We start from the raw sequence: 14,999 nt of genomic DNA, 5'->3' as shown, positions 1-14,999 counted from the left end.
AAGATTTGGGACACTAAAGGATCGTAGTTGGATGAGATGATTTCCATTAAATGCTCCATGAAGGAAAGATTGTCTCCATGGGGGTGGTAGAATGTGTGTAGTTTGCATACAGGCAAGTTTTTGCTTGAAATGCTGATGCATACATATTCACTGAAGGTCGTAGTGGTGGTTTCTGATTGTGATACAAAGAGTGTATTTCGGTGTGTGCAAGTTATTTCTCCCCTTTGTTTCACAGGTCTGTCCATACAAATTATGCTGTTGCTAGGCGGGACTAAAAGGTCAAGGATATGGGTGGGAGAGCAATTTAACCAAGTTTCCGTGAGGATAATAATACCAAGCTTGTTAGCTAGGATGAGATCAAAGCTATCGGGCATGTTCACTAGCTGATCTCCAGTTGAGCAGTGCACATTTCAGTTGGTTAGTAGAATGGGAGATAGGAGTCTGAAGTATGTTAACTCCCTTGAGGTTGTCACTATTTATACCTCTGAGTTTGTGGGAGGGTTCCCTGAATGGGTTAGCGTGAATGGCTTGGATTAGATCCGGTCGGGTCTTGCAAGTGTCTAATGGGTGGGAATAGGAGACAAGTAGATTGTAAATATTGCTGGTCGATAGATCAGCCTAAGTCTATTGGGGCGGGAGGAGGCATTGTGGAGGGGTAGAGTTTTCAAGGTATGGAGAGTGGTGTGCGGGTCAAGGGCAGGAATTGAACCTGTAAGGGTGATGGGTCGGGTCCCTAGGGTACTAAAAGTTCTGAGCAGGGGGGAGATGTTTGATAGTGATTGCTTTCAATTCCTGGAGTTTGTCCATGAGAAGGCGCAGGTGGATAGAGAACTCATCAAAGCGAGCTTCCCAGTCTGTGTGCTGGTTGTTGGTTAAGGGTTGTGTGGAGAGTTCCTGCGAGGGGGAGGAGCCTCGAGGGCCAGCTGGAAGGTCAGGAGTGGTATTGATCTGGTCAGGGGAAGCGAGTGAGTCAAAGAGGGCTTGTGGAGTCCCAATTAGCACGGAGAGAAGAGCCAGGGATGGGGGAGGGTGAGGCGGCATATGTGTGGCAGATGGGATGTGGGTAAAGATAAGTTAGACAGGTTGGGTGAGATAAGTTCCATGGAGGGCGGTGGTGATGACTCAGACTGGGCTGATGGTGTGTTGGGGTAGATCCAGCTAGGAAGTTCACCAGGAGAGAGAAAAAGCAGAGGATCTGTAGAGGTTGCCCTTGCAGGGGACCCATAGTGTATCTGCGTAGAGATCGAGGAAGTGTGTGCCGCAGTAGTACCACTAGCCACTTGATTCCCTGGACTTGTGGACAGTGGGGGTTCTGCAGATACTAAGTCAGGGGACTGAGTGGAGTAGAGATCGCTTGAGGAGAAAGGAGAGTTATTCGGGGTTGGAGTAACCCCAGATGTGAGGTGGGGTGTGAGAATGACATCTTCGGGAATAAGGGTCGTTTAAGACAAGGTGAGAAGACTTAGAAATCACCGCTTTCTTGAGAGTAGGGAAGATATTATCCAGCTCAGCTAAATTGTCATTCAAGGCTTGAATTAGGATAACACCGTTGATGTAAAGGGACATGACAGCGTTCGCATTGTAGAAGGGCAAGGGCTAAGCTGATAGTTTGAGGCCATATGGAGTTTTCCTGGAATCAGTTATATGGAGCATGGAATAGATTACGTTTCTCCAATGTGAATCTAGTTTAAGTGGGCACTCGCACAGCGTAAGTAAACTTAAGTTGATACGGTTGTAATGAATTGTAGCGTGCACTCGGATGAACACTGTCTGTACCAAACAGTGAAGGCACAAGAGCTAAGAAGTCTGAAGGTTCCCCTACTCAGAGGGGAACAAACCGATGCACAGCATGTAGACCTTGGTCTTATTCACTAAACGTTTTTGATGAAAAACAATCTGATTATTGGATTATCAAGTGTTTTATTCTTCACATGGTATGTTGGTATTCATCTGTGTATTATACATCAAAAGCAATTTGCTGGGTAATCCATAATTCAATCATTATAATCCATTATAATCCAAAACACAAATTCCCGATGCATTTCGGGCAGACGCCCTTTCTCAAGGGAAATGCTCTACAAAAAAGAAACAAATTGAACCAAAATTAATAATATGCAGGCGGTTCAATATACGACCGAATGGCAGCGTGTTGAAGCCAGATTTAAAGTGACTCTGTAAATCTGGCTTCAACACGCTGCCATTCGGTCGTATATTGAACCGCCTGCATATTATTAATTTTGGTTCAATTTGTTTCTTTTTTGTAGAGCATTTCCCTTGAGAAAGGGCGTCTGCCCGAAATGCATCGGGAATTTGTGTTTTGGATTATAATGGATTATAATGATTGAATTATGGTTTCTCCAATGTGCCCATTTCCTGAAGTAGAAGATGAGGTCAATGGTTAGTTTACCCTTGTTGGTGCAGAAGTAACAGTCTGAAATAAGTGTTTCAGGACGGGTTTGAGTATCTGATGTTTGTGCTTTTAGAAAGATTAGTAGGGTAGTTAATTGAGAAGGCATGGAGACCACCGAGGTCAAGTCTTATATCCATGTTTGTGAGGAGCCATGACGTCTCAGGTGCGGATTGTGGCGTATGCGGGCATGTGATCGCAAAGACCAATAATGTGAGTTAGCAATAAAGTCATAAGGAAGTAGCATGTACGGCGTCGGGGATTGAGACTGCCGTATACCTGGTGCCAAGCGGAACAAGTTTCTCGCCAAGATTCAGGGCGGACAGCCAAAAGACAGCCAATTTATAAAAGCCGCATTTTAGGACGCCCGAGAAATAGGCAGAGTACACGCAGTATAGGCGCCAAGAAACACAACTTAAGCTAGAACACGCTTTCGACTGGCGACAGGGTACGGTTAATAATATCTACAATTCGTGGAGCACAACAGATAGGAACGTAGAAGATTTCAAACAGATCCATCATTGAAGTGGAAACAATACGTGGAATACGGCAAGTTTGTAAATAACAACGCAGTGCAAAAACTTCGAAAAAGGATTATAAGCGTAATACTGTGGAACATAAGAACAGGAGACAAAAAGTTTTGGTCTTGATAAAGATGGCATTATAAGAGGGATACCATCGAAACGCGTTGACGCTGGGGTGAACACAATTCTAGGACTAACCAAACCTAGTCGAATGTTGATGGGATCAAAACATTGATTAGGAGTTTTTTTAGAATCTAGTCTGAATGTGTATTAGGATTTGACAAGGGGTCACGTCATACTGTTGTTTTTGTCTCTTTTCTTTTGTTTCATGCTGGTCATAATTAGAAATTGTTATGCAAATTATTATACATCTTCTGGTGTCAGAATAGGAACATTTGTCGGAAGGGAGAATTGTGTTTCTTTTTAAATTGTATAATATGATATGTGTTTAACTGCTTTACATGATCAAGTGAAGATTTTATGAAAAAATCTTTGTTGTAACTTTTGAATAAAATGTTATGATGATATAGAACTTATATATGAAATGTAAAATTCTTTTTCTATTTATTTTGTGCTGATTTGACTATTATATTGTGATTCCATTTGGGTCAAGGGAATTGTTTCTAAGGGGTCCCTCTCTCATTTCGTAGAGTCCCAGATGAGAGAGTCAGCTTCCACAGGGAAGGGAGAGAAGAAGAGAAAGAAAAGGAAAGAAAAAAAGAGGAGCTTCTCCTTTTCTTCTTCCCTTTCGCCTCCCTCTTATCACTTCACCTTCTCTTTCATCATTCTCCCTCATTCCTCTTCCTTCTTTCTTCTTCTTTTTATGAATAATTCTACTCGTTAACTTCGTGATTTCCTTCCATTGATCAGATCAAGTTCAAGATTGTATATTACTTGCTTTAACCTATTTCAACAGACCTTTCTTCATTTATAACAGGACAGTCCAGGATGGCCCCCTAATTAATGCCACAATAGCAGGACTGTGGTCAGGGATGGACTTCTTTTAGTTTCTATTACCAACTAAGAGAGAGAAGGAGAGAGAAGGGGCGCTATCTTCTGCAGTTGAGCCCCGACCAAAAGCAAAATGGAAGTTTGGGACTCTGAAGCCATTGGGATCTGCAAAGCAGGGTCAGCCCTGCCTTCTGCCCTGCGACATTGGGAACGCATGGAAGGCCGCCCCCACATGACTTTTCTAGCACAGATCCACCAGAATGCATTCAAACCACCCGACCACAAATCGAGCCAGCAGTCGCAGTCCTGCCAAGCGTCACGCAACAGGTGTGACGCTCACGCATTTCAGTGCGGTGATCCGCATCACCGCACTGAAATGCATTGTCATGCATACCAGCGGCGCCTGTCAGTGACTGCGCCCGGGCTCTCTCTGCTGCTCCCTCCGACCGGCTATACTTCAGCCAATCACCGACGACCGTGTCACCAGGGGGGCCGGGAATAATTAATTTGGATGTGAGGTGGCGTTACTGCAGTCACGTCCGGCCCGGAACTTAAAGCCGGCGGCGGGGGAAATTGCAGCCTGCCACAGCCTCTCTCATGCCATGATGGCAGGCCGCCCGCCGCGGCCGAGGGGGCCGCAAATCAATTGCGGCGCGGGAGGGGCGGCCACCTGCGCCCCGCACCTGAGGCTGCAGCAGCCGACGGACCAGCCGGCGAAAGTCAGCTCTGGGCTTTTTGACCACTGGAGGACGAGGGAGCATCGAGCGCTGCAGCCGCGGCCGATGCGAGGAGTGTCCGGCGACGAGCAGCTCTGCCGGGAGATCATGAAGACAGGCAGTGCCCTGGCAGTAGTGGCATCACTGCTGCACATCGTGGGCTGGGCAGCAGCAGGTGGTCTGGTCAACAAGTAAGTGTCAGCCCCCATGCAGAGCTGGCTGCGCACGCGACGCCAGTGATGATGTCCACAGTTTATTTTTATTAATGTTCAGCAGTGCGCACGTCGTGCTCTGGTGCATCAATGCATTATGCCAGCTTGCAATAGTACAACAGCCAGTTAAGTCAGCCCCCACGCAGCGCGTTGCACACGCGACGCGGCCGGTGTCACAGTTTATTTTTATAATGTTCAGCAGTGCACGTCGTGCTCTGGTGCACTGCATCAATGCCATTATGCTTGCAATATTGTACAACAGTTTAGGTAGAGTAACTAGTGGCAACTAAATGGAAATAAACCCCCTATACTCAGGTAGGTATTGTAGGTTAGGTAGGATTCAGGAATCCAGTCTGACTATAATGTAGTAATTATGAGCGCTGCAACATGTGAAACCCAAAAAAATAACATAATAAAAAGCATCGATCTGCAGGGCTGCTCTGTCTGATCATCCTTCAGGAGTCAGAGAGCCTGCTGCCTGAGTCCTGGTTTAGTTTGTTTACCTCTGCAGCACGTGTTATCACATTACAACTGCAGCTGCTCTGAGTCTCATCTAGGGCTGTCCACTCATTCATAGTGGGTATAATTATCATCAAGTCGGATCAGTGTGTGGACATAATTTACACTCTCTGCAGTGTTCTTCACATGATCAGTGTCTTTTTTTCTGATTTGTACCCGGCCTGCCCGAAATGTTGTTGACTTCAGACAGTAGCTCCAGCTCACACATCCTGTTGGGGCCTGGACTCTCTCTCTGAGAGACCTGCACATCATAACTCAGACTCGAGGCCCAGGCCAGGGGTCCCCATGGCATCTTGTTGCTAAGCATTAGCCCGGCTGCCTCGTGATCATTACAAGGCAAGGGGAGAAGAGGCAGAGCTGAGCCCCAGTGATGTCACCTGCAGCCCCCACCACCAGCACAACAGGTGGCCAGCCGGGTTTCTTTCGGTTCATCCACGTGACTTGTGTAATTTCATGGTTATGCATTCGTTTACAGTACAGTTCGGTTACAGGCGGGAGCAATAGGGTTAGTTTCCCATTTCTGGTGCTCTGCAACAGTTTCAAGAAGTTCTTGGAGTTTCTTGTTGCTCAATTGGCTGTAATTTCTGATATTTAGAAGTTAACATTCTCTTAATTGCATGATTTTTGCCTGCGAGAAAGTGTCACTCATAGTCGTTGAAATGCCACTCATAATTTCACTCAAATTTTTAAAATGTCACACATGGCAATCTGAAACCTTGGCAGCTATGCAGTCGGTGAATCTGGATGGACCAAGGCTCAAAAACCCACAAGCACCTGTGTCTGGCCGGGGGGGGGAAAGAACCAAGCGGAGGCTGCCATATCCCAGAACCTAGGTCCCTCCCAAGCGGCTCAGGGGAGTTAAAAGCCAGGCCGCATTGAGCATTGAAACCAGGTACTCTATGCAATCCTCTCCATAGGCGGGCGACACCAACGTACTCACCTCGGGCAACGAAACCCTCTCCCAACAGTGAGGGCACCTCCAATGTAGCAAACAGCCCTGCGTGCGGGGAACTTCGATTCAGCAGTCCCTGCAGAGGTGAACTGTGCCCACGGTGTTAATGGAGGGGGCGGTAGGAGCTCACCGACCAGCCTGCTCGGCATCAGCATCCCACGCTGGTCTGACCAACCCTCCCAGGCGGTCACGAGGATCTCTCAGCCTGTCCCGATCCGGAAGTTCTCAGTCTTGAAAGTGGCCTATTCCCGCACTAGTGAGATACTTTGTAATCCCAGACAGGGCCGGACTGAGAACCAAAACCGGCCCTGGCAAAGTGCTTGGCCGGCACCCCCTCCCCACTCGGGGGGTTGGAGGTTGCGCCGAGCTCTTTGCCGGGGCCGGTTTTCGGCCCATTTTGCTGCAAAAACGGCCCTGTAACAAAAACGGCCCCCAGGGGCCCAAAACCGGCCCCCACCCATGCGGCGCACCGGGGGATTGCCCGGTGCCCGCTATGGCCATTCCGGGCCGGATCCCAGAGGAGCAGGCTCGCTCCTTTTGAGCCGCAGTAATCCTTCGCCCCAGGCAATTTTAGCAGGGGAGCAGCTGTGGCAGCCGCCAAAGCCTCCTCCCATTCTCGCCTTTCTGATATGTTAGTAATTTATGTCAATCAGAGAAAAATATAAAAACATTAAACTGCCTCATCTCAAAAAGAAAAACAGATATTGAAAATATATCCATGCATGTGTGTACTTGGAGATAAAATATCTGAAAAATGTTATCTTATCCTCATCCACGTAATGAATTTACAGATTGGCTTAAGACTTACTTATCTGGGATCCACATTTACAGGTTATTAGCCTGAAGTATGACACTGTGTATCAAAGAGACACATTTCTACACTTTGCATATTGACTTAATATCTCACAACCTGATAAAATAATGTTCATCATTATTCTGTTGATTTCGAACACCTGTTCATGACACAGTATATATCATCTGTCATAATACAGCTTGTTTAAATCAGTAAGAAAGTTTAACAACAAATATACTAGCTAATCAAAAAAATCACCATCTCTTTTATGGAATCGATTAGCACCTTGCACGTAACCAATCTGGAAATGCATCCGAATTGTAAAATACGAAATACCTCATCTTCGAATACATTTTAATGTAGACAGTCATTTCTTACATAAACCACTCTAAAATAGTAATGTTTCATTGTTTAGTCGCAGCCCTTTTCAATCTCCAATTCCATAAACGATTAAATATACTCCCAGAAATGAATGTGCTTTCACAGCTAAATATATAGAATTTATAAGTTGGAACATTGCTTTATTTGGTCTCCTAATTTTGCTTATCAGGCCCAGACTGGCCATAGCAGGCATCCCCCGGTGCGCCGCACGGGTGGGGCCGGTTTTGGGCCCCTGGGGGCCGTTTTTGCAGCATGGCTGCAAAATCGTCCCTGTACCAAAATCGGCCGAAAACCAGCCCCGTCAAAGAGCTCGGAGGCACTCCCAGCCAAACTCCCCCCCCCCCCCCCCCCCCCACCCTCCCCTCCCAGTGGAGAGGGGGGGCGGCCGAGCACTTTGCCGGGCCGGTTTTGTTTCCCAGTCCGGCCCTGTTGCTTATTGCTGATTTATTGTAACAGACGAATTTGTATTATGGATGTGTCCAAGGCTGTAAGTAGCAGGATTATAAAACTTTCACCGGACATATATTTATGTTTCCTAAGCTACATATTTGGCATGATTTTCCTTAGTCACACCAGCAAATAAGCGACCGATTTAAAAAATTGCAATGACGAAGCAGTGCCAAAAGAAGTTGTCATTTAAATACGTCCAGGTCATGAAGATCCTGCTTTCAATCTTTGGAATGATGTCTAAATTAATCTCGTCTCCATCTCTTAAACAAATGAAAATGCAATAATATATAGCCAAGCATTGACCGTGACACCTCAACTCCTCTTTCTCATAGAATCAGAAAGGTCCATCTTCCCTACCATTGCCTGACAACAAGGGTGTATATTATGTTACACCTCCAGAGTCAGTTACATTTAAAGATGCAATGGCCCTGGAGAAACCACATACAGTGATATTTACACAACCAAATATAGTTTTGGTTCCTCATGAAACAAGACATGAAAAAACAAATAGGCTGATACACACAAGGAAGCCTGATGTATGGAGAAATTTGACAGAAAAATAGAGAAAGGGTAGATTTATATTATCAAACAGTTTTCCAATCGCTTTCTCATATGAACAATACTCGTTGTCTCTTTTCTAACACTGTTCATCTGAGCCAATTGAAAAGCAGAACTGAACTATGTATTTGGTGCATTCTTGGCTCCTCCAATCCATAGGACAGAGATCTACTGAAGAATACAGGAAGGCGGTTGACATAAGTGCAGTCATGCACAGCCTCATCTATAGCTCTGAAGGATGTTATAATCCAGGTACAGTTTTTAATCTAAAACAAAACTGGAGACACTCTCTTTTCTGATTGTGTTGTTAGATGACACTCTTTACCTTTGATATTCTGCCCTCGTCCCTCCTCTTCGCGTTCTGTAAGGCTTCCAGGTGGTGTCTTGCACTGTCGTAGTCAACCAGTTTTCTACTCCGCTTTGCTATGCGAGTCTGTCGAAAATTAAAATAAACTGTTCAGAGCATGACTTTTCTTTTGATTAAATCTTACAGATAAAGTAAACGATGCCTTTTTGCAGGGAATTATCAATTCTAGATCTATGTTCATATTATTATGGATGCTTTAGCGGACTAATATGCTAGAGTTCATTTGGAGAAGGCAGGAAGCCTAATTCATAAAGGGCCAGATTTACTAACAATTTGTGTTGAGGTTGTGGCACAGCCACACTGCAAAATGCTAGTAGAAATTTACGAAGCCACGCAACGCAAAGGGTGATTGGCCTGCATGGCTTTGTAAAGAAGTGTAACGCAACACAGCTGCTTGCTGCTATTTTGTATAGCTTTAGAAGCCTGCAGATTGTTCTTTTGAAGGTCAGGGTTCTGAATACCAAGGCTGCACAGTCTTGGTTCCACCTCATGACTCTTTAATGCACCACTAGTCACTCCTGGTATCCTCATCTCACTCCTGCAGGTACTTTTTCATCCCTGCTTTCTCGTTTTTTCTTTCTTTCTCTTCCTCCCCTTTACCCCTTTTGTGTTTTTGTCTATCTTGCTCTGGACCAAAGTGTGTTAAGGAAAAATGAGTGTCAATGCCAAAAATGAGTGCCGGTGGACCCCACCTCCAACCACTGGCCCAAATTACGCACTGGCAGGCACATGCATCAAAGCTTTTTGCGAGCGCAAATGGTGCGAGTCTCACAAATCATCCATTTGCGCCAGCAAAAAGGTCTTTTGCGATGCATTAAAGTGTTAGGCACTCGCAATTTAAGAAATCGCAATTTATTGTGATTTCTTAAATGCAACGCTAGAAGCACTTAGAAATAGCAAATTCGCTATTTGGGGCCACAAAATACAGAGAAAATACTCTGGTCTATCTTTTGCAAAAACGTTGAAAAATGCACTAAAGTGCATTTTTCAAGGTTTCAGGTTACACACACACATGCCTTTGGGGCATGTGTGTGCGCAACATGGGTGCACATCACAATTTGAGGGGTGCAACTAGGTGTCATGTTGACACCTTTGCACCCTTGAAATTGCATGCGCAATTTGTGAGTACCTATTGGTACTCGCAAATTGGGCATGCAATTTCCCATTCATTCCTATGGGCCTGTTGGCCCATAGGAATGAATGGGAAGCCATTCCTTAATTGCGACTCGCAATTTGCGACTCACAATTAAGGAATGTTTAGGAATTGCTATTTTAATAGCGATTCCTACATGTATAGGCTTTTGAGAGTCCCTAATTGCGGTTCCTTAATAATCGCAATTAAGGACTCGCAAAAGCATTTCTTGATGCATGTAGCCCTGGGTCTAAACAAAAAGTGGAGCCCACTGCACCAACATTCTGGCAGCTAGCTTTACCTATTCCTAATGATGATTTAAACCATCATTAACATTTTCAAATATATTACAACATTTTTTCCAATGGCTGCAATCATCACTGATGTTAGTTTAGCAGAGAGGTGAGGTTCGGAGTCTTCCAGTTGAGGATTGATGTTAGATTATTTTCAGGGTATTAATATTAAACCACCTTCATAGCTGGAACGATCCTGGGTTCATGAGTGGGTAGCTGGCCCAGTCCAGATATTTGTTTTGCATTCTGGGACTTTTAGTACTTATTCTTTAATGGGTTTAAACCAGCATACAGGTCCCAGAAGGTAAATACAAAACGTGGATTGGAGCAGATAGTCATGCATAGATTTAAGCAATGTAGAATGCCTACTGAATGGTAATTCACATTTAAAGGACCGCCAATGTGTGTATAACATGTAAAGTCTATTGGCTTATGCATGGCAAACAAGGGAGACAAATACCCACAATTAGGCACCTAACAAGCTCATGGGATTCAGCAAAAGAGCATCCCTTTAAAGTCCAACCCCATAAACACTGTAAAGTGTCCTCACTTCTTAAGACCCTATTCTCTGAACGGCAGAACCAGTTTTAGTCATCGGGGCCCCTTATTTCCAGAAAGGCTCAGTAGATTCACCACACACGGTGTTCACTTCAATCGACATGATTACTGTGTGGCTGTATCTATTTTAATCCACAATGTACTCATGTCAATCAAACTCCCTCAAGTGCTTTGAAACAGCCACAGGGCAGCATCAGGCCTTTTACAAAACGAGCAAATGTAACATGATAGATAGTTGCTTTCATTGCCGATCGAATGCAGATTGGCTGATCTCACACTAGCCACACTGAATAAAGCCCACTATGCAAATAAAAAGCTGACCATGTCTCACTTTTAATGTTATTCTACAGGATGTGGTGACAGCAAACATCATGTTCAAATGTTTAAGAGATGATTTTGTGATATAATATCGCTGAATACACAAATATATCTAGCAATTTCGGAGAAAAGGTTGTAATTCATCTATAAGAGGTGGCAATAAAAATACTTAGCATATTGTGAGCAACGTAGTTTATGATGATTTGCAATGTGCGTTTAATAAACTGTGACTTGCAGCAACATATTGCCCCGCGTCTTTTTAGCGTTACTGCAGAGAATTGGCACAGTATGGATAAAATCATTCTGACTGCAGTGGGAAAACTTTAAGGCTGCACCAATGTAATTATGTGCCTCTGCCGATCTCTGTATGTTGGCCCCTGTTCAATGGTATCTGACGGCATATGTATAATTCATGCTCGCATTAGCAGACAGGTTCCCAGAATCCGGGTTTTCAGCTTTATGCAGCACTTCTGAAAATGTCTGCAGTAATTTCTCAGTGAATTACTGGCAAGGCACCGCATCAGGAGAAACACTATCTCCCTTTGCATCATGGTCCAAGGTAAAAAGCCAAGGTAAAAAGTAAGTGATTTTTACCAGCAAACAACAACCTGATGGAAATGGCCAGGGAATAGATTTTTCACACGTTTAGCCAATTATCAAAGAGTTTAATTTTGTATTGATTAGCATAATTAAATGATGGGGACTGGTATGAATTGTAGTAGCCTTTTCACGTTCTCACTGCACCATATGGCTACACATTTGCACAAAATAGTTTATACTGGATCCCAGTGCATTCTAAAATAAACTGCCTATTGAAGATTGTTGTCTTAAAAAGGTCATCTTATGATCCATCCCAGTGGGTCATCTTATCTCATCAACCACCCTTGGAATCCCCAAGAAGCAGAAGTTGCATCCTCCACATTCCACTCTGATGCAACTCACGGAAGAACATTCTAATTCAAGGCTGTTTATTTCCACAGCACAATAACCACATGACACTGAAATTCACATAAAGAACAACCAAACTATGAATTCCCTCATGAACTGTTCATATGGTGGAGTATGACAGGTTTGTCGATCTATAAGCGATCCTACTTCTAACAGGTATGTTGAGTGCTGGCCTGGCTCTTGACCAGGCTCTACACTTAGGTCCTTCATCCACAGATCACCATTATGTTTTAGATAGTGTGGTAAATCCAGGGACTGGTAAAGCTAGAAGTTGGCTTTGACCTCGGCAATCTTTCAAACTTGATATGAAGGTATACGTAGCACATGTGGGGTTTCTGAGAGTGTTCCTTCCATAACTGGTGAATTTCAGTGCTTTTGGATTGTGTGTGACCATAATGTTCCTTTGACTGACGATCTGTAAAGGAATTTCTATTTTTTTTTAAAATAAATATTATTTCTATACCGATTGGTGAACAAAGTCTAAAGTTATTTGGTGTAAAGGAAAATTGTGGATTTATAATATAGGTCTCTCCACAAAAGATATCCGTGATAAAAAGAAAAATGGCAAAGAAAAAGCCAAATTTTTGCTGTCTGTTACAAGAAAAACTGCTGAACAGAATTGTGCTAGAGTTAACCTTAAGTCATGGGTGGATTTTGCGGATTCGCAATCCGCGAATTTGCGGATTTGCGTATTTGCGGATTGCGAAAATACGCGAAATACGCGAATTCTCGCGGATTTGCGTATTTTTGGGGGGTGTGTGTGTTCGCACGGGTTTCTGCAAGTTCGCGAGGGTTTTGTACAATTTCGCAAATTGCGAACTTACTTGTCGGGTCGCCAGTTTTGCGAACTTGTTGTTTCTACGTGCCCAGCCTGTTTGCTAAGCTTTCTTCATCACTGCCACCCTCTGTCACCACTGGCACTCTCTTTGGTCACCCATGCCACCCTCTGGCTCACCCATGTCACCCTCTGTGTCATCACATCACCCTCTAGTTCACCAGTGTACATTATTGGGGCAAAGCAAAGCACTGCCATCCTCTGTCAACACTGGCACTCTGGTTCACCCATGCCACCCTCTGGCTGGCACACCCATGCCACCCTCGGTGTCATCACAACACCCTCTGATTGACCAGTGAGTGAACACCTGCTAAGTGCTTTAAGTTTTGCAAACAACAACACCTGCCCTGCCCCAACTGACATTAATGAAGGCTGGCACCTGCTTGTCTGCTCCCTTTCCTTTTTGTTGCAAATGCAATGTAAATAATTTTTTTTAACAGGATGCAATGGCATACTTGTAACTATTCTGTGACTGTCAGAGCAGGGTCACACAATAGTTGCAAGTAGGCAACCGGATTCTGGAGGGCCCCTTCAGGAAGCACTACAGGTAAATGGTTACAAATGATGAGCTCGAACTTTTGCACCTGCTCGTTTGTTTTGCTTTTGCAAAACTCGTTTTTCGGTAATTTCGCCCTATTCGCGAGGCGCGGCGTAGTGCGAACTCGCCCGTGGAGGCCGCGAACTCGTGCGAGTTACCCCAAGGTTGAGTATTGGCGCCGCCATTTTGTTTGCGTGACGTATTTCCGTTTCCGCCCGCTATGTGTAATCTCGCGCAATGCGCGCCTTGCGAATGCAAGTTCGCACGAGTTCGCGAGAGAAATCGCGTGCGAACTTACTTACGCGCACGTGATCGGGCCGCCATCTTGTTTTTCATTCATTCCTATGTGTCTGGGTATGGTGTTTCTATCCTCTGTATATCTCTGCCATCCTTTGCTTGTTTTAATATTTTTTTGATCTATTTAACTTATTTTCTATCCCTCTATTTTTCTAGATCTATATTTTTGTGTTTTAGGCTAATTTTGTTTACTTTTCAACTACTTTTTTAAACTTTTATTTCCTTCTTCCCTACTCTTATTCTTTTTCATTTTGTCTCTTCTTTACTGCTAACACCTGCCCAGAACATGGTCAAGACAGCTGTCAAGCTGCCCAAGACGGCCACCGCAGCCCGTGCCCGGCTCCCGTGTGGTCGCTTGAGGGCGGAAATGGTGGTGCCCCGGGAGATCTTCAGCCCTGAGGAGGTCGGCGCACTTGTTTTTTATGTGCAGCGCCGTCTCCCCAGGACCATCGCGGCAGGCGGCAGGATCGCTGCTGGTTACACCAACAGCCAGGAGCGACGGAAGCGGTGGGGGCAGGTGTGCCGGGCCCTTTTTAAGATCACGGGGTCCAGCGCACCTACAATCAAGTCACCCACCGCTGGACCGACATCCTGGACCGAGAGCGTGACCTGCTAGACGTGCTGGGAGTGGAGGTCCCCGGGCTTGGTGAGTAGTAGTAGCAATTTTTTCATCACTCACTACTCAGTTTTTTCTCCTGCTCTGTGTGACTGTGTTATATTGCAAATGTTTGCTTTAATTTTTTTACAAAGAGCAATAATGCTGCTGGTGATTACATTGATAAGAGAGGTAAATTAATATTTCAAAATCTTCTGTGCATTTCAGGTGCACTGTTCTCCTTCTCTGTGCCGGTGCCACTGCTTATTTGTTTTCTATTTTGTGTTCATTTAATTGGGCTGAGTAATGTATGAGTGTATTTTACAGAACTGCGTAATGCTAGACACAAAGGGGCAGATTTACAAGCCCCTTGTTCCACGTTTACACTGCCTTACCTGACGCACAGCGACGTAAACGTGGCGCATCCCTGCGAGTCATGTACAACGTGATGCATCTAAGGAGATGCGCCACGTGAAGGCCTGGGCCTGCGCCACAATGGGTGCGTTCCCACGCAGGGGGGTGTGGGGGGTGGGGGGTGCCGGTCAGGCAAATGTGTGCCTCGCAAAAGTGCCTGCGTGAAATCTACAAGATTTAACGCAGGCACTTCCGCGACGCTGCTATGTCAATTCTTTATGCCTGCTTGCTTGAAGCAGGC

At 45.0% G+C, this 14,999-nt stretch overlaps 1 protein-coding gene across 4 annotated transcripts in view; it reads right to left on the bottom strand.

Moving 5' to 3' along the window:
• Nucleotides 1-14,999, bottom strand: part of AMPH (amphiphysin) — a 959,953-nt gene that overhangs the window by 302,960 nt on the left and 641,994 nt on the right. For all 4 annotated transcript variants that reach the window (XM_078688208.1, XM_078688209.1, XM_078688210.1 and 1 more), the window contains exon 6: nucleotides 8,789-8,896. In XM_078688208.1, coding sequence (XP_078544334.1) covers nucleotides 8,789-8,896 — 108 coding nt within the window. The remainder of the gene's footprint in view (nucleotides 1-8,788; nucleotides 8,897-14,999) is intronic.

The sequence above is a fragment of the Lissotriton helveticus genome, chromosome 4_1, assembly GCF_964261635.1.
Source record: "Lissotriton helveticus chromosome 4_1, aLisHel1.1, whole genome shotgun sequence".
NCBI classification, from domain to species: Eukaryota; Metazoa; Chordata; class Amphibia; order Caudata; family Salamandridae; genus Lissotriton; species Lissotriton helveticus.
Note: the sequence above shows the minus strand (reverse complement) of the source record. Positions and strands in the feature narration are given on the sequence as shown.